Source organism: Ips typographus, linkage group LG3 (assembly GCF_016097725.1).
Source record: "Ips typographus isolate SLU linkage group LG3, UJ_Ityp_2.0, whole genome shotgun sequence".
Classification (NCBI taxonomy): Eukaryota; Metazoa; Arthropoda; class Insecta; order Coleoptera; family Curculionidae; genus Ips; species Ips typographus.
Genome location: NC_138424.1, coordinates 20,336,442 through 20,363,053, shown reverse-complemented (window position 1 = coordinate 20,363,053; position 26,612 = coordinate 20,336,442). Strand labels below are relative to the sequence as shown.

The 26,612-nt window shown below is 32.9% G+C and overlaps 1 protein-coding gene across 2 annotated transcripts in view; it reads left to right on the top strand.

Moving 5' to 3' along the window:
• Gbs-76A (Glycogen binding subunit 76A) overlaps positions 1-25,647 on the top strand; it is a 28,870-nt gene extending 3,223 nt beyond the window's left edge. Inside the window, exons 1-3 of one of the 2 annotated variants that reach the window (XM_081975007.1) lie at positions 689-821; positions 18,843-20,114; positions 24,602-25,647. In XM_081975007.1, coding sequence (XP_081831133.1) covers positions 18,850-20,114; position 24,602 — 1,266 coding nt within the window. In that variant the 5' untranslated portion in view covers positions 689-821; positions 18,843-18,849 and the 3' untranslated portion in view covers positions 24,603-25,647. Of the gene's footprint in view, positions 1-688; positions 822-18,842; positions 20,115-24,601 lie in introns of those variants that run through there. The other variant, XM_081975006.1, reaches the window with a different exon arrangement.
• Positions 25,648-26,612: the final 965 nt, after the last annotated feature.

Here is a 26,612-nt window from a genome sequence, read left to right as displayed (position 1 = left end):
TTCCACAAAAAATAGTGTGTATGTTTGTTTTTTTTTTTTTGAAAAATTGCTTTCTTTTCAACTCAAAGTAATAATAATAATAATAAGGAAAACTAGTTATTTTAAGTAAACATCTGAATTTCTCTTCTATATATAGAATGAACCAATAGAGAGGCCGGAATTTCAGTCATTTAACTTAAACAAGTAGGCTACTATTGCGGTGTAAACATTGCCATTTTTTTCTAGACAATTTTAAGACTGTAAACCGTTAAACCAACTACTATAACCAAAACCTTGACCCAAAACAGTGCTAATCACTATAGTACTATTTATGTGACCTGTTATAATAACGGGTGTTCAATAATTGGTATGGTCAGGTCGCCTGGATGGATGGCAATTGTCACAAAAAGCGTGTGTCTTAGATATCGTTGCAAACAATTATTATATGACAGCTGTCATTTCAAACTTTTCATGCCAGCACCACAGCCAACTACGACCATAACAATTATTGAACACCCGTTACATTACTACTTGCAATAATAACAACAAAAAAAAACTGGTTTTAAACAAAGCGCATTCACCAAAATGTGCGGATAAAAATGCGAAACGTTTCTTAAACGTTCCAGTCGTTTAAATTTTTTACCGATAAGAATTGTTTTGAATTGTCCCAATAAATCAATAATTATGATAAATTGGTATAAAAGAGTAACCTCGCCTCGTAAAACGTCACATTTTTATTTAATTCTTTTCGTGGTAATTTGTTTAGTCGGGAGAGTGAGTTATGTGAGTTTTTAATCTGGTGATTTACGTGCAGTTAGTCGGGTTATCTTGCTGTAATGTTGGTATGTAAGTTATTATTACTCACTACTAGTGATAATGTGTAATGAATGATTTACACGGGCCGGTCCCATCAAGGTGACAAAATGGATGTCAAAATGTTATAAACTACGCGGTCATCTGATGCTTCATGCAGATTTGACGTCACGATGACGTAATTTAACAAAACCGTAATTGAATCAACTGTCAAATTACACACGTCATCGTGACGTCAAATTCGCTCATCCAGGGAGCGTCAAAACGTTTGTACTCTTAAATGTGACAGCTACTGTCAGAAACGCGTCAGTTTACCTTTTGCATTATTGTGTATAATCTATTATATCATCGTATAATAATAGGTCTGTTCGCAGAGAAAATCTCCAACTATAGTAATCAGAGAAATAGTTACATCCATTGGCCACAAGCCAGAAAACGTCATAGTCACGTGAGAATTCAACCAATGAAACTTGACATTTACTGTTTTTGAGTTGGAAACCAGTCAGGGATGACATCATATGACAAAAAAAATCTAAACCTCTCACTCTGGTTAATGCTCTGTAACTTCCAAGATTAATGAGGATGATTTATGCACATTTTACACAATATTCTAGACACTTTAGGCTATATTGTTTAAAAAAATTTCAAATTTTTTCATTTCATAGCTTCATGGAGCGGTATTTGACAGCTTCCAAGTATATGAAAATTTGACCGGTAAATTTCAAATACTGTGTTTCTGGCAGTTTAAATTTTGACACCGTTTTTCTCCCTGACTGTACCAAATATAGTAGTGTTTTTAAGGTTTGTGGATTGAAAACTTAATGAGGATTCCAAAAATGTGCTTAAAACAGTCATTTTCTCACTCCAAGTGGGTTTTACAAACGATTTTGTCCCTGACTGTTTCAAACTGTGTTTATGTCAATTCAAACTTTGACATCGCTTTTCTCCCTAACTGTACCATATGTTCTAATGTTTTTCAGTTTATTGGATGGGAAATTTAACGAGGATTTCAAAAATGTGCTTAAAACAGTCATTTTCCCACTCCAAGTGGGTTTTACAAACGATTTTGTCCCTGACTGTTTTTTCAAACTGTGTTTATGTCAATTCAAACTTTGACATGGCTTTTCTCCCTAACTGTACAAATATGTTCTGGTGTTTTTCAGGTTATTGGATGGGAAATTTAACGAGCATTTCAAAACTGATTAAAACAGTCATTTTCTCACTCCAAGTAGATTTTGTCCCTGACTGTCCTTTCAAACTGTGTTTCTGTCAATTCAAACTATGTTACCGCTTTTCTACCTGACTGTACCATATGTTCTAGTGTTTTTCAGGTTATTGGATGGGAAATTTGATTAGAATTTATAAAATGTGCCTAAAACAGTCATTTTCTCACTTCATGTCTGTTTTATAGGCGATTTTGTTTCTTACTGTTCTTTCAAACAGTGTTTCTGGCAGTTCAAACTTTGTTACCGCTTTTCTCGCTGACTGTATCAAATATTGTAGTGTTTTTCAGGTTATTGAATGGAAAATTTGTTTAGAATTCCAAAAATGTTCTTAAAACAATCATTTTCTGACTCCAAGTGGGTTTTACAGACGATTTTGTCCCTGACTGTTCTTTCAAACTGTGTTTCTGTCAATTCAAACTTTGTTACCGCTTTTCTATGTGACTGTACCATATGTTCTAGTGTTTTTCAGGTTATTGGATGGAAAGTTTGATTAGGATTCCAAAAACGTGCTTAAAACAGTCATTTTCTCACTCCAAGTAGATTTTACAGACGATTTTGTCCCTGACTGTCCTTTCAAACAGTGTTTTTGTCAATTCAAACTTTGACCCTGCTTTTCTCCCTGACTGTACCAAACTTAGTAGTGTTTTTTAAGTTATTGAATGGTAAATTTTATTAGGATTCCAAAAATGTGCTTAAAACAGTAATTTTCTCACTTCAAGTCTGTTTTATACGCAATTTTGTTTCTTACTGTTCTTTCAAACAGTGTTTCCGGCAGTTCAAACTTTGTTACCGCTTTTCTCCCTGACTGTATCAAATATTGTAGTGTTTTTCAGTTTATTAGATGGGAAATTTAACGAGGATTTCAAAAATGTGCTTAAAACAGTCATTTTCCCACTCCAAGTGGGTTTTACAAACGATTTTGTCCCTGACTGTTTTTTCAAACTGTGTTTATGTCAATTCAAACTTTGACATGGCTTTTCTCCCTAACTGTACAAATATGTTCTGGTGTTTTTCAGGTTATTGGATGGGAAATTTAACGAGTATTTCAAAACTTTGATTAAAACAGTCATTTTCTCACTGCAAGTGGATTTTACAGGCGATTTTGTCCCTGACTGTCTTTTCAAACTGTGTTTCTGTCCAATCAAACTATGTTACCGCTTTTCTACCTGACTGTACCATATGTTCTAGTGTTTTTCAGGTTATTGAATAGTAAATTTTATTAGGATTCCAAAAATGTTCTTAAAACAATCATTTTCTGACTCCAAGTGGGTTTTACAGACGATTTTGTCCCTGACTGTTCTTTCAAACTGTGTTTCTGTCAATTCAAACTTTGTTACCGCTTTTCTATGTGACTGTACCATATGTTCTAGTGTTTTTCAGGTTATTGGATGGAAAATTTGATTAGGATTCCAAAAATGTGCTTAAAACAGTCATTTTCTCACTCCAAGTAGATTTTACAGACGATTTTGTCCCTGACTGTCCTTTCAAACAGTGTTTTTGTCAATTCAAACTTTGACCCTGCTTTTCTCCCTGACTGTACCAAACTTAGTAGTGTTTTTTAAGTTATTGAATGGTAAATTTTATTAGGATTCCAAAAATGTGCTTAAAACAGTAATTTTCTCACTTCAAGTCTGTTTTATACGCGATTTTGTTTCTTACTGTTCTTTCAAACAGTGTTTCCGGCAGTTCAAACTTTGTTACCGCTTTTCTCCCTGACTGTACTATATGTTCTAGTGTTTTTCAAGTTATTGGATGGAAAATTTAACGAGGATTCCAAAACTTTGATTAAAACAGTAATTTTCTCACTCCAAGTGGGTTTGACAAGCAACTTTGGTCCTGACTGTCAAGCTGTTAAACTGTGCTTAAAAGTTGAAAAATCAGGGTTTAGAAAAGTTTTCTTGCAGTATTCAGTACAAGACGTGTTTCTGAGATTTATGACAGTTATTTTGACAATTGTCAGTAAATTACTGGGAAAATTAGAAATTGTTTAAATAATAACATCATCATTTTTCTCAACTAAAAAACATAATATTTGTCACAATTTAAACGTGAGATAGTAAAGAAAAGTGACAAAAGATTAGAAATAATGGTATTTTTTGTAGAAACGGCTACTTGTTCATAAAAAAGTTTTCAAGTATATGACAGACACAGACACACAGAATACATGTCACGAATCACGACTGGCAATTTTTTTTGCAACCCTGTATATAGACACGTTGCTATAATATAAAATAAGCTAAGTGGAACGTTGTATTAGTATTTATCCAGGTTTCGAAAAAAGTTAAAAAAGATTCCTCAAAAAATCCAAATATGATTCGAATTTCCCAGACCTGGCAACACTGAACTGAATCGAATAATGTAATATGATACAGTGTGTGTTATTTGAAATAGCGCCCTGGAACGCACCGACAACCGGTTTGGTGTAATTTCCTGTTGAAATACTCACTCTGTATATCCGTACACTTTCTCTACAAAACACAGTGGGCCATTACAAGCAGTAATAGTATAGTATAGTAGTAATATATACAGGGCGTTCCATTTGAAATCTTGACCTTAGATAGGTAATGAATGGGGCAATCACGTGACGTTCACCTGGACGATGGATTTGGCCTCTAGAGATTAGGCTCTCTAGAAGGCGTCAAATTTAAGTTTTTTTTGCGTATATTTTTGTGTATATCTCGAAAACTATTCAATGGATAGCTATGAAATTTTTGACCATCTATGCACCTCGATAAAGTGGAAACTTTTACTATCTATACAGTTTTCCGTATGGCGTACCGTTTGATCTTAAAAATTAAAAAACTGGAATTTCAATTTTTTTTTTAAAGGGTTCCCTGATTTTTTTGGCAAAAATTTTAAATTTTAAAATTCACTATAACCGAGCAAATACTTATTAAAAACACGTTGCATGTATTGTATTCGAACAACACAATGAAGAGAAAAAGACATTTTTGATGGGGTGACGTCATCCCACTGCTGTGTGGTTTTCAGTATACCTATAAATGAGCTACTGAAACCGTTTCAAATAATTGCAATTATTACTCAACGACTCTTTTAAGATCATTTTTTCAATTATTGCCCTGTACAATTCATCATTGGCGTACTACAGTGCAATGTACGATAAGCCAAATTTGTATGTAATAATAAATATCAAAAAAGTAATTAATCTTGTTTTAATGAAACCGTATTGAAGGAAACATAACTAAGTTTAAGTATAGTTTGAGGTTTGAGGTGTACGATACTTTTGGCAGATATTCTGGTACAATAAAGCTATAAATACTAAACAGACAAGTTTGCGCGATGATAACATTTAAAAATACATTTTATCGTTTTGTCAAAATTCCTCAATAATGTGTACGGCTTTTATTAGCGGCTAATTTTAACTCGTTTTAAAACGCGAGAGTGAGAAAATAATAAAATGTCATTTCTTGGCCGGATGACGTTGTTTTGACACGTTCATCACCCTGTATAGTACCAGATTATTCCAGTTCATAAATATACTGGATGTCCCAAGTAGCAAAGCGTGCAAATGAATCATTTTATGACTATCTATTCCACGAAACATGTCTCAAAAATAAAAATAAATAGTATATTATTCAACGAGCACGTAATGATACTATGTATACTATACTTTTTCTACGACCGTGGTAAGTATTCACAACGAAAGGAAATAACACACAAATTGACAACAACGACAATTGACAATTTGACAGCTATTGCAAAAATTGTGATGTGACGTCACAATGACGCAGTTTGGCAAAATCATAATTTAACAAACTGTCAAATTACGTCAATGTGACGTCACATTCGCTTTGCCCGCTCCTTGCGGCGTGAAAGCGAATGCAGCCTGTGTCACACTAATTTTGTTACTTTTCAATTGTTTCGTGGTTTTGTACCTCCATGGGATCGAATTTGACAGTTCTCAGGTTTAGGACAGAACTGTAATTGACGCCCAAATGTCATAACTGTCGAAATTCCCCTCATAGAGCTATAAAATACGTTTGGTTCTGCTTATACTGGTTTTACTGGATTTTAAGACTGCTTTGTACTTTCACAGTTTTATGGAGAGGATTTTGACCGTTGTCATATTTCAAATAGATTAAAATTAAGTCAAAAATAAACAACCAAATGTTATAAATGTCAAAATTCCAATCATAAAGCTATAAAATACATTTGGTTCTGTTTATATTGATTTTGTTGGATTTTTAGAGTGTTTTGTAGTTTTACAGATTTATGGAGAGGATTTTGACGGTTGTCATATTTAAAGTAGACTAAAATTAGGTCAAAAACCTATAACCTAATATTAAAACGCCAAAAATGCATTGATGAAGGTATAAAATGGATTTAACCAAAGTCACACTGGTTTTGTTACGTTTCAACTATGTTTTGTTATTTAGTAGTAGTACCTCCATGAAATTGATTTTGACAGTGTCCGGGTTTAGAACAAAATTGTAATTAACGACCAAATGTCATAACTGTCAAAAATCCACTCACAGAGCTATAAAATACGTTTTGTATTGTCTCTATCCTGATTTTGCTGGATTTTTAGACTGTTTTGTGGTTTTACAGCTTTATGGAGAGGATTTTGACGGTTGTCATATTTCAAATAGATTAAAATTAAGTCAGAAATAAACAACCAAATGTCATAACTGTCAAAAATCCACTCATAGAGCTATAAAATACGTTTGGTTCTGCTGGAACTGGTTACACTGGATTTTAAGACTCCTTTGTACTTTTACAGTTTTATGGAGAGGATTTTGACGGTTGTCATATTTCAAATAGATTAAAATTAAGTCAGAAATAAACAACCAAATGTCATAACTGTCAAAAATCCACTCATAGAACTATAAAATACGTTTGGTTCTGTTTATATTGATTTTGCTGGATTTTTAGACTGTTTTGTAGTTTTCCAGCTTTATGGAGAGGATTTTGACGGTTGTCATATTTCAAATAAATTAAAATTAAGTTAGAAATAAACAACCAAATGTTATAAATGTCAAAATTCCAATCATAAAGCTATAAAACACATTTGGTTCTGTTTATATTGATTTTGCTGGATTTTTAGAGTCTTTTGTGCTTTTACAGCTTTATGGATAGGATTTTGACGGTTGTCATATTTCAAATAGATTAAAATTAAGTCAAAAATAAACAACCAAATGTTATAAATGTCAAAATTCCAATCATAAAGCTATAAAATACATTTGGTTCTGTTTATATTGATTTTGTTGGATTTTTAGAGTGTTTTGTAGTTTTACAGCTTTATGGAGAGGATTTTTACGGTTGTCATATTTCAAATAGATTAAAATTAAGTCAGAAATAAACAACAAAGTGTTAAAAATGTCAAAATTCCACTCATAAAGCTATAAAATACATTTGGTTCTGTTTATATTGATTTTGCTGGATTTTTAGAGTCTTTTGTACTTTTACAGCTTTATGGATAGGATTTTGACGGTTGTCATATTTCAAATAGATTAAAATTAAGTCAAAAATAAACAACCAAATGTTATAAATGTCAAAATTCCAATCATAAAGCTATAAAATACATTTGGTTCTGTTTATATTGATTTTGTTGGATTTTTAGAGTGTTTTGTAGTTTTACAGATTTATGGAGAGGATTTTGACGGTTGTCATATTTAAAGTAGACTAAAATTAGGTCAAAAACCTATAACCTAATATTAAAACGCCAAAAATGCATTGATGAAGGTATAAAATGGATTTAACCAAAGTCACACTGGTTTTGTTACGTTTCAACTATGTTTTGTTATTTAGTAGTAGTACCTCCATGAAATTGATTTTGACAGTGTCCGGGTTTAGAACAAAATTGTAATTAACGACCAAATGTCATAACTGTCAAAAATCCACTCACAGAGCTATAAAATACGTTTTGTATTGTCTCTATCCTGATTTTGCTGGATTTTTGACTGTTTTGTGGTTTTACAGCTTTATGGAGAGGATTTTGACGGTTGTCATATTTCAAATAGATTAAAATTAAGTCAGAAATAAACAACCAAATGTCATAACTGTCAAAAATCCACTCATAGAGCTATAAAATACGTTTGGTTCTGCTGGAACTGGTTACACTGGATTTTAAGACTCCTTTGTACTTTTACAGTTTTATGGAGAGGATTTTGACGGTTGTCATATTTCAAATAGATTAAAATTAAGTCAGAAATAAACAACCAAATGTCATAACTGTCAAAAATCCACTCATAGAACTATAAAATACGTTTGGTTCTGTTTATATTGATTTTGCTGGATTTTTAGACTGTTTTGTAGTTTTCCAGCTTTATGGAGAGGATTTTGACGGTTGTCATATTTCAAATAAATTAAAATTAAGTTAGAAATAAACAACCAAATGTTATAAATGTCAAAATTCCAATCATAAAGCTATAAAACACATTTGGTTCTGTTTATATTGATTTTGCTGGATTTTTAGAGTCTTTTGTGCTTTTACAGCTTTATGGATAGGATTTTTACGGTTGTCATATTTCAAATAGATTAAAATTAAGTCACAAATAAACAACCAAATGTCATAACTGTCAAAAATCCACTCATAGAACTATAAAATACGTTTGGTTCTGTTTATATTGATTTTGCTGGATTTTTAGACTGTTTTGTAGTTTTACAGCTTTATGGAGAGGATTTTGACGGTTGTCATATTTCAAATAAATTAAAATTAAGTTAGAAATAAACAACCAAATGTTATAAATGTCAAAATTCCAATCATAAAGCTATAAAACACATTTGGTTCTGTTTATATTGATTTTGCTGGATTTTTAGAGTCTTTTGTGCTTTTACAGCTTTATGGATAGGATTTTTACGGTTGTCATATTTCAAATAGATTAAAATTAAGTCACAAATAAACAACAAAGTGTTAAAAATGTCAAAATTCCACTCATAAAGCTATAAAATACATTTGGTTCTGTTTATATTGATTTTGCTGGATTTTTAGAGTCTTTTGTACTTTTACAGCTTTATGGATAGGATTTTGACGGTTGTCATATTTCAAATAGATTAAAATTAAGTCAAAAATAAACAACCAAATGTTATAAATGTCAAAATTCCAATCATAAAGCTATAAAATACATTTGGTTCTGTTTATATTGATTTTGTTGGATTTTTAGAGTGTTTTGTAGTTTTACAGCTTTATGGAGAGGATTTTTACGGTTGTCATATTTCAAATAGATTAAAATTAAGTCAGAAATAAACAACAAAGTGTTAAAAATGTCAAAATTCCACTCATAAAGCTATAAAATACATTTGGTTCTGTTTATATTGATTTTGTTGGATTTTTAGAGTGTTTTGTAGTTTTACAGCTTTATGGAGAGGATTTTTACGGTTGTCATATTTCAAATAGATTAAAATTAAGTCAGAAATAAACAACAAAGTGTTAAAAATGTCAAAATTCCACTCATAAAGCTATAAAATACATTTGGTTCTGTTTATATTGATTTTGTTGGATTTTTAGAGTGTTTTGTAGTTTTACAGCTTTATGGAGAGATTTTTGACGGTTGTCATATTTCAAATAGATTACAATTAAGTCAGAAATAAACAACCAAATGTCATAACTGTCAAAAATCCACTCATAGAGCTATAAAATACGTTTGGTTCTGCTTATACTAATTTTACTGGATTTTAAGACTGCTTTGTACTTTTACAGTTTTATGGAAAGGATTTTGACGGTTGTCATATTTCAAATAGATTAAAATTAAGTCAGAAATAAACAACCAAATGTTATAAATGTCAAAATTCCAATCATAAAGCTATAAAATACATTTGGTTCCGTTTATATTGATTTTGTTGGATTTTTAGAGTGTTTTGTAGTTTTACAGCTTTATGGAGAGAATTTTGACGGTTGTCATATTTGAAGTAGACTAAAATTAGGTCAAAAACCGATAACAAATATTAAAATGCCAAAAATTCACTGATGAAGGTATAAAATACATTCAACCAAAGTCAAACTAATTTTGGTATTTTTCAACCATGTTTTGCTGTTTAGTACCTCCATGGAATTGAATTTGACAGTGTCCGGGTTTAGAACAGAATTGTAACTGACGACAAAATGTCATAACTGTCAAAATTCTCACTCATAAAGCTATAAAATACATTTGGTTCTGTTTATATTGATTTTGCTGGATTTTTTAGAGTGTTTTGTAGTTTTACAGCTTTATGGAGAGGATTTTGACGGTTGTCATATTTGAAGTAGACTAAAATTAGGTCAAAAACCGATAACCAAATATTAAAATGCCAAAAATTCACTCATGAAGGTATAAAATGGATTTAACCAAAGTCACACTGGTTTTGTTATGTTTCAAGTATGTTTTGTTGTTTAGTACCTCCATGGAATTGAATTTGACAGTGTCCGGGTTTAGGACAGAATTGTAATTAACGACCAAATGTCATAGCTGTCAAAAATCCACTAATAGAGCTATAAAATACGTTTGGTTCTGCTTATGCTGATTTTACTGGATTTTAAGACGGCTTTGTACTTTTACAGTTTTATGGAGAGGATTTTGACGGTTGTCATATTTCAAATAGATTAAAATTAAGTCACAAATAAACAACAAAGTGTTAAAAATGTCAAAATTCCACTCATAAAGCTATAAAATACATTTGGTTCTGTTTATATTGATTTTGTTGGATTTTTAGAGTGTTTTGTAGTTTTACAGCTTTATGGAGAGGATTTTGACGGTTGTCATATTTCAAATAGATTAAAATTAAGTCAGAAATAAACAACCAAATGTTATAAATGTCAAAATTCCAATCATAAAGCTATAAAACACATTTGGTTCTGTTTATATTGATTTTGTTGGATTTTTAGAGTGTTTTGTAGTTTTACAGCTTTATAGAGAAGATTTTGACGGTTGTCATATTTCAAATAGATTAAAATCAAGTTAGAAATAAATAACCAAATGTCATAACTGTCAAAAATCCACTCATAGAACTATAAAATACGTTTGGTTCTGTTTATATTGATTTTGCTGGATTTTTAGAGTGTTTTGTAGTTTTACAGCTTTATGGAGAGGATTTTGACGGTTGTCGTATTTAAAGTAGACTAAAATTAGGTCAAAAACCGATAACCTAATATTAAAATGCCAAAAATGTACTGATGAAGGTATAAAATACATTCAACTAAAGTCAAACAAATTTTGTTATTTTTCAAGTATGTTTCGTTGTTTTGCACCTCCATGGAATTGAATTTGACAGTGTCCGGGTTTAGGACAGAATTGTAATTAACGGCCAAATGTCATAACTGTCAAAATTTCACTCATCAGTTGTAAAATACTTCTGGTTCGGTTTATACGGATTTTACTGGATTTTAAGACTTTCTAAGTAAGTGTGTAATGACTCATTACTCAGTGGTAGGTAATAGGTGTTATTATTTATTCAAAACTAGATTAGTCATTTTGTTCTTCTTACATGTATAATGAGTATGCCACTGGTTGACTAACAAGAAAAGTGTAAAAAATCCATGGGCGTAGGTGATCATAAGTCACATAATATGAAACGAACCAAAATGTGAATTTTAACTGATTACTCTAGTTTTAAGAAAGTTTTGTCATTTTATAGCTTCATGAAGAAGATTTTGATAGTTTTCAATGACATTTAAATTTTTAGTTATAGACCTATAAACAAGACGATTTACGAATTGTATTAACAATTATATCAGTGTTTTTAAGCAGGTTTAGTTTTATAGGCTTATGGACAAATTTGGATGTGTCCAAAATGAACGCTTTACCTGTCAAAATTTTTATGTCAGGATCGGATTTTGCCAGTTGACATGTTTGTAACAAATTGTATTCATAGACCTATAAAGAAGCATTAATAGTTATTTATGCAACAAGTGCAAAAAGTACATCTTATTTAACCCATGCAAAAAGAACATTTTGCACTAAAAACCATTAAAAAAAGTGTACTTTTTTATACATGATTTTATAAGAATATTATTTGCAGTGTTTGTACTGCCATTGTAACAGATCGAGATATATCCACAATATCTAGTAACACGCCACAACTGCCAAAAAACAAATCAGAATACTATGAAATGCATAATAATATGATTTACACTGATTGTATTGTTTTAAATAAGTTTTGCAGTTTTATAGCTTCATGAGTGGTATTTAACAGTTTTCAAGTTTCTGAAAAATGCTCATACCACACTAGTAGTGTAAATAACTATTATTATTATATGTAATTCATGAGCACAAGTGACAAAAAGCTGAATTAACCTAATTTCAATGAAACTGTAGTTTTGAAGTACCGTGGAAAAAACAAATTGCTGTAACTAAACTCAACAGTATTTTTTTTTGTATTTTGTGTTTCAAAATGATCAGAACCTTGCACAATCTCGTAAACTTTGCGTTCAAAACAAAAGTTTAAAAATATCAACAAAAGATAAAACCAGCAGACAATGCGTTAAAACAAAATAACACATCGATGGCATTGGCATTGACCTTAAGATTTTCAAAATCGAAACTTTTTCCATACTTTAACATGATAAACAATGTTTTGTGTTTACCTCAATAATTTGCTTGTTCCCCATGTTTCAACTGTTTATTATACAGTGCGAACATGATGAATTAACATATTATGTTTGGTGTTGTAAAATGTTATTTGAATGTATTTTTAGTGCAACTTTTGTAAAACACAATGGTTAAGGTCAGTAGGTTAATAAATTGTAGTAAATTATTAGTAGAAAATATTTTACATACTACCAAAAATATTTTACCGTTAAATTGCCAGTAAATTGCAAATACTACTTTTCTGGCAGTTCAAACTTTGACACCGTTTTTCTTTCTGACTGTACCAAATTTTGTATTATTTTTTTTATGTTATTGAATAGAAAATTTAATGAGGATTCCAAAAATGTGCTTAAAACAGTCATTTTCTCACTCCAAGTGGGTTTTACAGGCAATTTTGTCCCTGACTGTCCTTTAAACCGTGCTGAAATTTTAGATCACAATTCCAATGATTTGTAAATTTGTTGCACCAAACTAGTTTTTGCTAAATAGCTCAGAAACGGTGAAAGCTACAAAAAAATTGCAAAAAACCAAAAATGTAAATTTGCAAGACCGTTTTTGCTTCTAGTATACAGGATGTGCATGATTAGTATGGTAATTGACTGTTTTTTTTTGTCACCCTGTACACAATTTGTCAGATAGATTTTTTTGCTCGACACCACTGGAAAGAGAAGCTCAAGACGGTTAATTTAAGTTTCTTCTTAGGTTAGGTTTGATTAGGTTCCATGTTTTGACGTCACTTTCCTTCTTCTTTTGAAATTAAATTAAATTTGCCATTTTTTTCGATAAGTTCCACTTCTATTTGGCATTTTATACCTTTAGGTCACGAGTGAGTCAGTTTTGACAGTTATGACAGCTGTCACATGACGCAAGAAATGTACAAAACGGTTCCTTAACGTCAGAGTTGTCAAATGTGGCTCCGTGGAGCTGTAAACACTACTTACTGTGCAGTTCCTCATAAAAACACATCCATTTGGCATTTTACGCTGTCAGATCACTGGTGAGTGAGTTTTGACATTTATGACAGTTGTCACGTGAGTTAAGAAAAGTATAAAAGTGTTTCTTATACATCACAACTGTCAAACTTGGCTCCATAGAGCTCTAAACACAATTTGCAGGGCAGTTTCTTAAATAAACACTTCTATTTGACATTATACTGTCAAATTTGTCTTTATGGAGCTCTAAACACAATTTAAAGTGCAGTTCTTTAAAGTAACACTTCTATTTGGCATTCTATACTTTCAGGTTACTAGTGAGCGAGTTTTGATAGTTATGACAACTGTCACGTGACATAAGCAAAGTATTAAAGTGTTTCTTAACGTCAGAACTGTCAAATTTTGCTCCACAGAGCTATAAGCACAACTTGGAATGCAATTCCTCAAAGAGATACAGTTAATTGGCAATTTATTCTTTCAGGTCACTAGTGCGGGAATTTTGACAGTTATGACAGCTGTCACGTGACGTAAGCAAAGTATTAAAATGTTCCTTAATATCAAAACTGTCAAATTTGACTCCATGGAGCTGTAAAAAACACTTTAAAATGCAATTCCTCAAAGAAACACATCTAATTGGCAATTTATACTTTCAATTCACTAGTGCGGGAATTTCGACAATTATGACAACTGTCACGTTACGTAAGCAAAGTATTAAAGTATCCCTTAACGTCAGAACTGTCAAATTTGGCTCCATGGAGGAGTAAACACAACTTTCAGAGTGGTTCCTCAAATAAGCAACTATTTTTAATTTAATAGCCTCAGGTCATTGGTAAATCGAATTTGACAGTTATGACAGCTGTCACGTGACGCAAGCAAAGTATTAAAGTGTACCTTAACATCAAAACTGTCAAATTTGACTCCATAGAGCTGTAAACACCACTGCAATCCTTCAAACAAACACATTTGGAAATTTACTCTTTCAGGTTAGTAGTGAGTAATTTTTGACAGTTATGACAGCTGTCACGTGACGCAGGTAAAGTATTAAAGTGCTCCTTAAGGTTGGAACTTTCAAATTTGGCTCCATGGAGCTGTAAAGACTACTTATTGCAGTGTGGTAACTTCATAGTTGTGGCTTTTGTTTAGCCTTTTCTTAATCATTTTCTTAAATTGTCCTAAAATTCCATAAATTCGCTTCGGAATTTTCTCCAAAAATACATTTTTGAGAATTTTTCATCTCTAAATATCTACATGAGCCTTCCAAATAAGGAAAATTTCAATGTTGCATGATGAATATCTCAAAAACGACAAAAATTAGAGGGTTAATTCCAGGGTTGGGGAAATTCCACTGATTTCGTGCAGATGAGGCAACTCAAAAATATTTCAGGTCAGTTTTCGATGAAAGGTTTACAAAATTTTCCTGAATTCAGATTGGTTTAATAACTGGAACACTTTAAAAGACTGTATTGGGTAATGGAGATTTTGTGGAAAATTGTAACTAAGCTAATAATGACCACAAATTAAAAAACATCAAAAGCGTCATAACCTCTCTCAAGCTATTACGTCGTACAGTCCAGACTCGACTACTATCTATATTAATTGAATGCACCTAGAAAATCTATAAATATCCCGCTGTTGACCCTGAATCGTAAATGATTTAAAGGAATTCACGTATAACCGCCAACCAGAAATCTCCTCAAAACTAGTTGCTTTGACACAAAAAAAATTGCTGAGAATAAAATAACTTTGTTCAGATTTTTAATTTTGAACTGTTTGGATAGTTTGCACGATAATTAGTATATAGTCCTGTAGAACAGTACATAACCGAGTATTTATCCCATCCGTGCAGATGGTCCAAATCAGTTCCTGAACGGTTCAGAATCATGAACCCGAATAAAGCTAATATAATCGGCTTAAAATAAGTCGCTAACGTCAAACGAATAACGCAAACGGTTAATATGCATCAGAACATGCTAAATCAAACATAATCGACTGAATTAAACTTTATTGCTCCGCTTTAATGGAAGTCCAGACAGTTTAAATCTGGTCTGTCTGATGGCTTTCCTTCACTTTACGAGACGACCAGTAGATGTGTATAGTCCTTTTCAAAATAATATTATTTCTGAATCTAATAAACTAGATTTTTACCAAAAAATTCTTTTCGAGACCACCCTGTATCAGGTCGGACTTTTGCCATTCAAATATCTGAGTCATCTTCTCTAGATATTTTTATTCAAGTTTTGCCTTTTAAACTTTTCCATAATTGTACTAGTGTAGGAGATATTCCACAAAATCCATTTTAGGGATCAGAATCATCATATTTCTGAAAAAATTCCTCAAAATTTTGCCTGATTATAACTCGACTGTTTTTTGAGATACAGCAATGGTAAATCACTCAAAAAATTACTCTTTTTTATCCTCTTTCAAGTAGTGTGCTTCAAAATCTGGTGGCCTTTGGGTGTACAGGATGAGCAAAAAATGAAGGTTGTTAAAGTTTGGTCCCCCTGTATGCAGTTTTTGTGAGAATTTGTCGGTTTAAAGTTCAGATTCACTTTCCTTGACCTTTTTGACGCAACTTTTATCCTTTGCATTTTTTCCTTATCTCCACTAGGTTTGGAGATATTCCACAAAATCCATTTTGGGGATCAGAATCATCGTATTTCTGAAAAAATTCCTCAAAACTTTGCCTGATTATAGGTCGACTGTTTTCTGAGATACAGCAACAGTAAACCATTCAAAAAATGACTTTTTTTGTCTTCTTTTAAGTGATGTGCTTCAAAATCACCTTGGTGGCTTTTAGTGTACCGGATGACCAAAAAAGTGAAAGTTGTTTGGTCACCTTGTATGAAATTTTAGTGAGAATTTATTGGATTAAAGCTCAGTTTCAGTTTCTTTGATCTTCCTTACGCAATTTTCATCCTCAGCACTTTTTTCCTATCTCTACTAGGTTTGGAGATATTCCTCAAAATCCATTTTGAGGATCAGAATCATCATATTTCTGAAAAAATGCCTCAAAATTTTGCCTGATTATAACTCGACTGTTTTTTGAGATACAGCAATGGTAAATCACTCAAAAAATGACTTTTTTTTGTCCTCTTTCAAGTGGTGTGCTTCAAAATCTGGTGGCCTTTGGGTGTACAGGATGAGCAAAAAATGAAGGTTGTTAAAGTTTGGTCCCCCTGTATGCAGTTTTTGTGAGAATTTGTCGGTTTAAAGCTCAGATTCACTTTATTGACCTTTTTGACGCAACTTTCATCCTTTGCATTTTTTCCTTATCTCTACTAGGTTTGAAGATATTCCACAACATCCATTTTCGCGATCAGAATCATAATTTTTCTGAAAAAGTGACTCAAAATTTTGCCTGATTATAGCTCGACTGTTTTTTGAGGTACAGCAACAGTAAACCATTCAAAAAATGACTTTTTTTGTTCTCTTTTAAGTGATGTGCTTCAAAATCACCTTGGTGGCTTTTAGTGTACATTATGAGTAAAAAAGTGAAAGTTCTTTGGTCACCCTGTATGCAGTTTTAGTGAGAATTTGTCAGTTTGAAGCTCAGATTCACTTTCCTTGACCGTTTTTACGCAATTTTTATCCTTTGCATTTTTTTCGTCTCTCTGTACTAGTTTTGGAGATATTCCACAAAATCCATTTTGGAGACGAGAAACTCTATTTCTTTGAAACCTGTTGCTTTGAGCTTGAGTAACTGGCTTATTTGTTATTTCTTTTCGTCTATGGATAGTCAATAAAACCGTCTTTCCATCGACGTATAAAAATTGGTTGGTTGGTTTTAGAATTGGGCCTCTAGAGTGTGTAAAAATCTAGCGACTTATCCAGCTTAACCATTTTGACACTCTTTGCTTTAGCCTTGAATAACTTGCTTATTTCCTACACTTATCTAGGACTTTTATACGTCAATGGACAGCCAATAAAACAGGCTTTCCATTGATGTATAAAAGTTGATTGGTTGGTGGTAAGGTTTTGCCAATAAGGGGGCGTCAAAGTTAAGCAAGTTTTCCAATTCTACACAATTGACATTTTTTGTTTTTACTTTGAATAATTCACTTATTTGACACGTTCTGTATATACACGTCATATGACAAATGAAAGCTAATAAATGAGCCTATCACGTGACTCTGAGCGGATACGGCTAAGTTGGACCGTTCGGCAGCTAGAGGGCGTTAAATTTGGGTATAGTTTTTCGTTGATTTTCTTGAATATCTGAGGAACGAATCAAGTTAAAGATTTGAAAAATTTTACTGCAAACGCACCTCGATGTTACGCAAATACAGAATTTTCAGATTTTCTTCTTTGAAGCTGGATAGTAGACTTGAAAACTTGAATGATAAGACATCATTCATCATGCTTTGACATTTGAAACTTGAAAAAGTTGATACTTTGATCAAATTTACTTTTCAAATTTGTTTTGTTTTTAAATTCAAGTTTTAAGTTTGAAGCTGGATACTTGAGTTGAAAGAGACAACTTGAAAACTTTAGAATTTGATGGAATTTATTTTTTAGATCAGAAAATTGACTTTGAAATAGCACGATAATTGACTTGACAACTTGATTAGCAAGGCATTCTTTATGTTTTGACATTTAAAACTTAAAGAATGACTTGAAAAGAAGATAATTTGATAGAATTCTTACTTCAGATATTAAGATTGACTTGATAATTTGAGTAAATAGAGAAATTTTATATTTTACTGTTTCGAGCTGGATAATTAATTTGAAAACTTGATCAACAAAGCGTTTTTCATATTTTGATATTTGAAACTTGAAATAATTACAATTTGATGAAATTTACTTTTCAGGTTTGAAAATTGACTTGATAATTTGATCAAATAGATAATTTGTATATTTTATTGATTCAACCTGGATAACTGACTTGAAAACTTGATCAGCAAAGAATTTATCATGTTTTGACATTTGAAACTTGAAGAATAACCTGAAAAGTAGATAATTTGATATAATTTACATTTCAGATATAAAAATTGCCTTGAAAGCTTGATCAACAAGGTATTACACATCACAAGGGTACACAAAATGTGTCTGAAACAAAAAACAAATTCCAAAAATAGAAAAATATACAGGGTGACCCATTTAAAATAAGCAAGTTTCGGTTAAGCGGGAATTGACAGAAACTGAGAAAATGTTAACAAAAAGTATACTGGATGAATATAATTTTGCAACTGAGCAAAATATTAAAGCAACTTGTAGCAAAACATAAACAAACCAACATATGTAAAATGCGATTGGCGCTGGACCAAGATATTTTTACCGTGAATTATTTTGACTGCGATACTATAAAGCCAAAAAACGCTTTCTATTTTGAGAGTCCACGGGACTGACAACGCAAAACTATTCTGTTTCAGATACATCATGACTTCCGAACGAGACAAATGTGGCCTTACGTCGTTGCTTCCGATATCGTGCCGTGATCGTGCCGAGGCATTTGCCAAAAGTCTCCAATCTCGTCTCAGTTCTTTGGGTGGTCAAGATGGTTCGTCTGAGGAAAGAAGCTGGTTGGGCAGTCGCGAAAATACCGTTTCACTCACCTCACAACCTCTACACAACCCCGACACCGAACGGTATCTGGCTTTGGAGGTTTTGGAGTCACCTGGCAGTCCCCAAGTGGACGAAAGTGAGTTGAAGGAGTTCTTTGATGAAGTGACCAAGAAGAATGGTGAAGTGAGATGTAACGGTTTGACGCGACATTTGTCTGGAGATAGTGATAGTGAGGTGTTTTACGACTTGGACGAGGATGTTGACCCCCAACCTTACACAAATGGTCTGGACCATTCAAGTGAAACCGAACTAGATAGTGATGAGACTTTTGTCACTTCAGTGCAACCTTCCACAAGTGAGGATGACACGCCAGTTGATCAGAGTAGCAAAGAAACTGTTACTGACATTGATGATGATAGTGATGAAGTAATCCCCAGAGTGCGCAGGTGTTCTTCCCTTAAAACTGGTAAGACCCCACCAGGAACACCGAGTAGGAAGAAAATAGTGAGATTTGCTGATGTTTTGGGACTTGATCTTGCGGATGTGAGGACGTTCCTAGATGAAATCCCCAAAGTACCGAAATCAGCTTACAACGATCTAAGCGACGTGGATCTGTCCGATTCGTCCGATTTAAGCGCGTGTAGTTTTGGTAGCAAATATCACGGCATCCGTTCTGACCGGATTTTAGTACCGTTGTTCGAACAACCGGCCGGTCTACTCAACTTCCTGGACAGAGTCAGGGACAATCAAGTGTGTCTCGAGAACGCCTTAGTGGACGACCCTATCCTATTTTCGATTAAAGGCACCGTGAGAGTGAGGAATTTGGACTTTCACAAATCCGTACATATCCGATATTCGTTAGACAGTTGGAAGACGTTTGCGGACGTTCAGGCGGTTTACCTCAACAATTCTTGCGACGGATTCTCTGATCGGTTTGCGTTCACTTTGTACGCGCACACGTTGAGTGTAGGACAGAAATTGGAGTTTGCCTGCCGGTTTCAGTGTAAAGGAACTCAGTATTGGGATAACAACAGGGGGAAAAATTACTGTTTTCAATGTCTGCCATCCACTGCCAGCACACCGTCGACGCCTTTGGTTATTACGCACGGACATTCGGATTGGGGAGCTAGTTTTTATTAGTAAGTATGCTAGGTTAGTTTTTTTTAAAATGCCGTTTTGAAGGCCTATACGTATTCGTGATACAGCTGATCGGAATAGTTGTCAAGTTTGCCAAGAATGGCGCCTTCTGCCCACGCTTCTCCAAGTGGTATTTTTCTCCCCTCATTACGTGTCCCAAGTACTTTTTACAGTAATAATGATCTCTTTCTGATTCTTCTCGTGACCTCCATTTCCAGCCTTTTCATATCCAGTTTCTTAAGGGTCCATGCCTCCACATCATAGACCTACAAAACATATAGCATCTCATCCTCCTGATCTTTAGATTTAAACTGAGAACGCCGCTACCAAAAACCCCCCTTTGCATGTCCTATTTCTAGTTCTAATTACTTTAGAGCACTCGTTGATCTTGTTTATCATAGTTTCCAGGTATTTATACTTCTCAACTTCTCTTTATATAGCCTGATTGTTTACTAAGATTTGAGCGATGTTTTGGACTATATCCCTGATCCATTGAAACTACAATACAATTTTCACTTTCTGGTTTTTGAACGAATCTTTCACATAAGAATTCGATAAATTGTCTTATTTGTCCAATTTGTGTTTCTGAAAAAACCTTTCGCTTTCATAAGTTATAAGGAAGATATCTCAGTCAAAACGACCAGAGATCTGATCCACAAATACCTAAACAGATATGACAGACGGTCACACGGACTAGCTATGAGAACCCCGTATCATCCGCATATCTCCATTACTCCATTAACTATAACACCGTTCGATTCGTCTCCCATTGTTCGGTTCATTATCTTCTCTACGGATTTTTATTTCATCCCTTCTATTTTCACAACGGCTTTCTGATGGATGTAAAGATAATTGTGATGTAGCAGGTGTCTAGATTCCTTCTTTCAAGAAGCTGATTAAGTAGTTTATTGTAATCAATAAAACATATATGGATTTCTTGGTACATTATATACTTCTCTTGTACCCAAGCCATCTCGAAAACCGAATTCTCGTTGATATCTTGTTCTAAGATTTTGTACATTCTATTATATGTACCAGCCTCAAGAATGTTTTTAGCGTATGGCTCATGAGACTTACTGTTCGGTAGTCTGTGCATTATGCTTTTTTGTAAACATTCCTTGGGTATGATCCTGTTGGGTAAATAGTGTTGAAGAAATTTTATTTAGGATAGTGAATATTCTCTTCTTCCACCAACGTTAGAATTTCAGAAGGTAATTTGTCTGCAGCTTTTCCCTCTTTTATTGTCTTTACAGCATGGATTACCTCTTGGTCAGTAATCTCCATTCCACTATCTTCGTGATCTGTTTGTATTCTGTTGATATCTCTATCATCTTCATATAATTCTTTCATGTTTTTCTCTTCGATATCCTTGATTATTTTGCCATTCTGGTCTTTTCTCCGTAATCCTGCTAATTCTTTTACTTTTTTATAAATATTAAAGTTGTCCTGTTTTGCCTGCAAGATCTCTATTTCATCCACTCTTGGTTTGTCTCTGTTGTTGATTTGGTTAGGATTTTCTTGCTCGGTTCAATTAATGCGTTTTTTAATTGTTCCCATTCTGCGTTTGTATGTTCTTGCACGTTTTCTCGATTATTTGTGTGTTGTTTGTTTTTGTCTATAAGCGAGCTATTAAAGGGTTATGGTCCGATGAGATATCAGCTCCTGGATAGGTCTTTACTGATTTTATTGTATTTTTATATCTGCTGTTTATCAAGATATAATTGATTTGATTTCTAGTCATATTTTGTGTCCTGAGGAGATTTCTACGTATATAGTGGACGGTTTGGCAGCTGGAAGAGGTGTTGCATGGATATTGGCGTTTCAAAATAAGAGATACTCCCTCTGGTGATCAGTTATGAAAACAGTTTCGGGTATTCCAGCTGTCATTTCTCCGTTTGTTTACGTTCATTTTGGCATATTTTGGTTAGGAATTTAGCACAGGTTTCATAAATATGAAGTGACAGTGTCATATTATTTATAATGTTAGGTTAGAAACGTGTTGCCCGATTTTAGTTCAAATGGCGCTGCGATCTTAACTTGAAACGCCAATAGTAAAATCGTTTTCTTGACAGAATTGTAACAGTCGATCGATCAAAATAACTGTCATAAATTTCGAAAACTGTGTTAAACTGAATTCTTGCAAATTCTAGTCAAATTTTTACAGTTTTAGCATTAGTGACAGATATCACGTGGTTATAGAGGATAATTTAGGTAGACCGTCACGTGACAACTGTCAAAAATCTCACAAACACGTTTTATATTAAATATTGCAAGAAAACTTTTCTAAACAATGATTTTTGCAACTTTTGAGCAATTTTACAGTTTTGACATTAGTGACAGTTGTCACGCGACTTTAGAACACTATTTAGCTAGACGGTCACGTGACAATTGTCAAAATAGCTGTCATTAACCTCAGAAACACGTCTCGTTCCGAAAGCTGTGTTAAACTGTCATTCTTGCAAATTCTAGTCAAATTTTTACAGTTTTAGCATTAGTGACAGATATCACGTGGTTATAGAGAATAATTTAGGTAGACCGTCATGTGACAACTGTCAAAAATCTCACAAACACGTTTTATATTAAATATTGCAAGAAAACTTTTCTAAACAATAATTTTTGCAACTTTTGAGCAATTTTACAGTTTTGACATTAGTGACAGTTGTCACGCGATTTTAGAACACTATTTAGCTAGACGGTCACGTGAAAATTGTCAAAATAACTGTCATAAACCTCAGAAACACGTCTCGTTCCGAAAGCTGTGTTAAACTGTAATTCTTGCAAATTCTAGTCAAGTATTGACAGTTTTAGCATTAGTGACGGATATGACGTGGTTTTAGAAAATTTAGATTAGACAGTCCAGTGACTACTGTCAAAATGACTGTCATAAATCTCAGAAACGCGTTTTATATCGCATACTGCAAGAAAACTTTTCTAAACTCTAATTTTTGCAACTTTTGAGTACAGTTAGGCACTTTTAACGTTAGTAAGAGTTGTCACATGGTTCTAAAACACTATTTAGCTAGACGGTCACATGACAATTGTGTCAAAATAACTGTCATTAACCTCAGAAACACGTCTCGTTCCGAAAGCTGTGTTAAACTGTAATTCTTGCAAATTCTAGTCAAGTATTGACAGTTTTAGCATTAGTGACGGATATGACGTGGTTTTAGAAAATTTAGATTAGACAGTCCAGTGACTACTGTCAAAATGACTGTCATAAATCTCAGAAACGCGTTTTATATCGCATACTGCAAGAAAACTTTTCTAAACTCTTAATTTTTGCAACTTTTGAGTACAGTTAGGCAGTTTTAACGTTAGTAAGAGTTGTCACATGGTTCTAAAACACTATTTAGCTAGACGGTCACATGACAATTGTGTCAAAATAACTGTCATTAACCTCAGAAACACGTCTCGTTTCGAAAACTGTGTTAGACTTTAATTCTTGGATATTCTATGCAAATTTTGAGAGATATCACGCAATTTTAAAGTTTTAAAGAATGATTTAGCTAGGCAGTCACGTGACCCACTTAGAAGTAAGAAAATGAGTGTTTTAAGTACATTTTTGGAATCTCCATTAAGTTTCCTATTAGATAACCTAAAAAACAGTATAAAGTTTAGTACAGTTAGAGAAAAAAGCGGAGTCAAAGTTTGAACTGTCAGAAACACAGTTTGAAATGACAGTCAGTGACAAAATCGCCGATAAAACCTAATTGGAGTAAGAAAATTACTGTTTTAAGCACATTTTTGGAATCCTCATTAAATTTCCTACCCAATAACTTGAAAAACACTACCAAATTTTTTTATGTTTGTCAAAATTGAGTCTATAAATCAAAGCAAAAACTAAAAAAAAAACAGCTAATTATTAACTATCTAACTGTTGAAATACTTTTAAAACTAATTTTGTTTTTCTTTATGTGAGTTTTATAGCTTTATTGGCGGACCTTGACAGTTGACACTTTAATGGAAACTAGATACAATACAGTAGTGCTTTAAAAACAGTGAAAACTTATTTGTATTCATGAAGGTGTAAAATATGTTACAAGCTTATATGTGCAATATCAGGCACTTCAAGAAAACGATGAATTTGATGTTTACGTACATTCTGTCATTATACCGAATTCTGCAACTAAGAAAAAGCTTTGTCAATAAAGGTCTCAATTAAATTAAACGTAATTTTTTATCAAAAAACCCCAAGAAAACTGTTAAAATGAAAAAACAAATGGTAGTTCTAACCTAACTTTGTCCTACCAAAACAGCTGACGATGACAGTACCCAATAAGTACAGTGAATGTGATTGGTCAAAAAAAAGCAGCTTTCAGCTTGCTGCTTTTTTTAACCAATCACAAATTACCAACACTGCTGTGATTCAGGCAAATACTGCCCAGGTGGCATTTTTAAATACCATGTTCGTTATATTTAATCTTCCTTTAGTATTAACTTAATAATACAATATTTTAGAAAAATAATTAATTTGTGATTTTTTTTATAGGCAGCGAGAGCCCAAACGTAACCTCCTAACAACTTCCATATAGGAACAATAAGAAAAACAACAATTTGAGGCCAAAGAGACGACAGAAAACGATTCGACTTCACTTCAAACCAAAGAATTTACAGTGAGGGCTGCGGAGTGCTAAAACCAGGTCTTTAGAGAATGACCCATCTCCATTTCTCACTAATTTTAATTTTATCGAACTTGATAGTATTTTTTATGAGATTTGATTAGTTTTGTAACATTCTGGTGGACAAGCACATAATATGTAATTTAAAATTTTATTGACAAACAAAATTGTATTTAAATTACAAATTAACTTGTTAATTCACTGATTAATACTCGAAATCGCTTTTAACATTTCAGGCGTAGCGATCAAAAATTATTATAGTCTTAATTGTATTATAACGGAAATAAGATCTTTGCTGTTCATTTCCCAGTTTATAGTACATATAATTTGTACATATATATAGTATATTATTTTTATTTACTTGTTTTACCTAACTTATTATTATATAGTATTTTTTGTAGTATACATAACTCACTATAAACTGGACGCAATTTTTACACATATAGAACAGTATTTTTCTGTACATACTAGGGTGTCCTAGCTAGGAAAAAACAAATTGTTTTAATTATATCTAAGGCACACCCTATAAACCGAAACTTTTGGTTTTACAAAAGATTCAGTGCTGCTAATATTTAATTTCACTGAAATAAACAGGTGCCTTTCTTGCCGCAATAAAATTGGGTGCGATTGCTGAAAATTGAGGGAAAAGACCTGAGAATTGGACTAGAATAGTTTTTAAATTACGGCTGTGACAAATATTGTGGTAAAGATGTGAAATTATTATAATATACTCATAGATATTTATTTAACAAAAGCTCAAACTTGTCCTTTATATCAAATCGAAACTTACGTACTGTTTGTACCTCTCTAACGTGTAGCCAAATATATCTTTGTAAAAATAATAGTAAGTAATAATAATGAACAGCAAATAAAAGAGAACTACTGTATTGTCTGCGTTAATACATTTTTTACATGATTTTGTTGTTATTTATTTCTTTTAAATGTGCGCTATCCGTAGGCGCTTTTTTTCGATCCTTGATTTCGGACCCAAAAACGCGTTATAATCTAAAAATCATATGATACCATGATTATAAAATTCCATGAAGGTCACGTGACTTTTACAGTAACTAAGTAAGAGAATTTTTCCCAGTTTAGTCATTCAGAAGTCAACTGTCTGTTCATACAGACTGTTAGTGTTTTCTAAATAACCGACTACTTATATTTAAATTTAAATTTGGAAAATGTCCGCAAATGGGTTTAAGCGCCACCTCTGATGATTCACGCAGTCTTTCCCTTCAAAAAAGATAATCGGCAAAGTGACAACGGTCAAAATAACAGTCAAATAGCTAGAAACCACGTCTTGTCTCGTATATTGTAAGAAAGTTAATCTAATCGGTACTTCTTGCAGATTCTAGCTCTAATTGAGGAGAGTTTGACATATGTGCCAGCTGTTACATTACTTAGACACCATTTACACTTTACACACCATTTACTTAGACAGTCACGTGACAACTGCCAAAATTATTGTCAAACAGCTACAAACCACGTCTGGTTTCGAAATATCCTAAGAAAGCTTTCAAACTTTGCTTCTTCCAGATTCTAGCTCAAACTGAGCAAAATTTGATCCTTTTGACGTTTGTGGCAGCTGTCACCTTATACTAGAACACCACTTATTTAGACAGTCACGTGACAACTGTCAAAATAATTGTCAAACACTTAAAAATCAAAGTCTTGTCCCAAAACACCGTAAAAAAACTGTTTTAAGCTGTGGTTCTTACAGATTTTAGCTCAGATTGAGTAAAGCTTGACAGTTTTGACGTTTGTGCCAGTTGTCACATTATACAAGAACTCCATTTACTTAGACAGTCACGTGACAACTGCCAAAATAACTGTAAAACAGTTAGAAACCACGTCTTGTGTCAAATACTGTAAGTAAAGTGT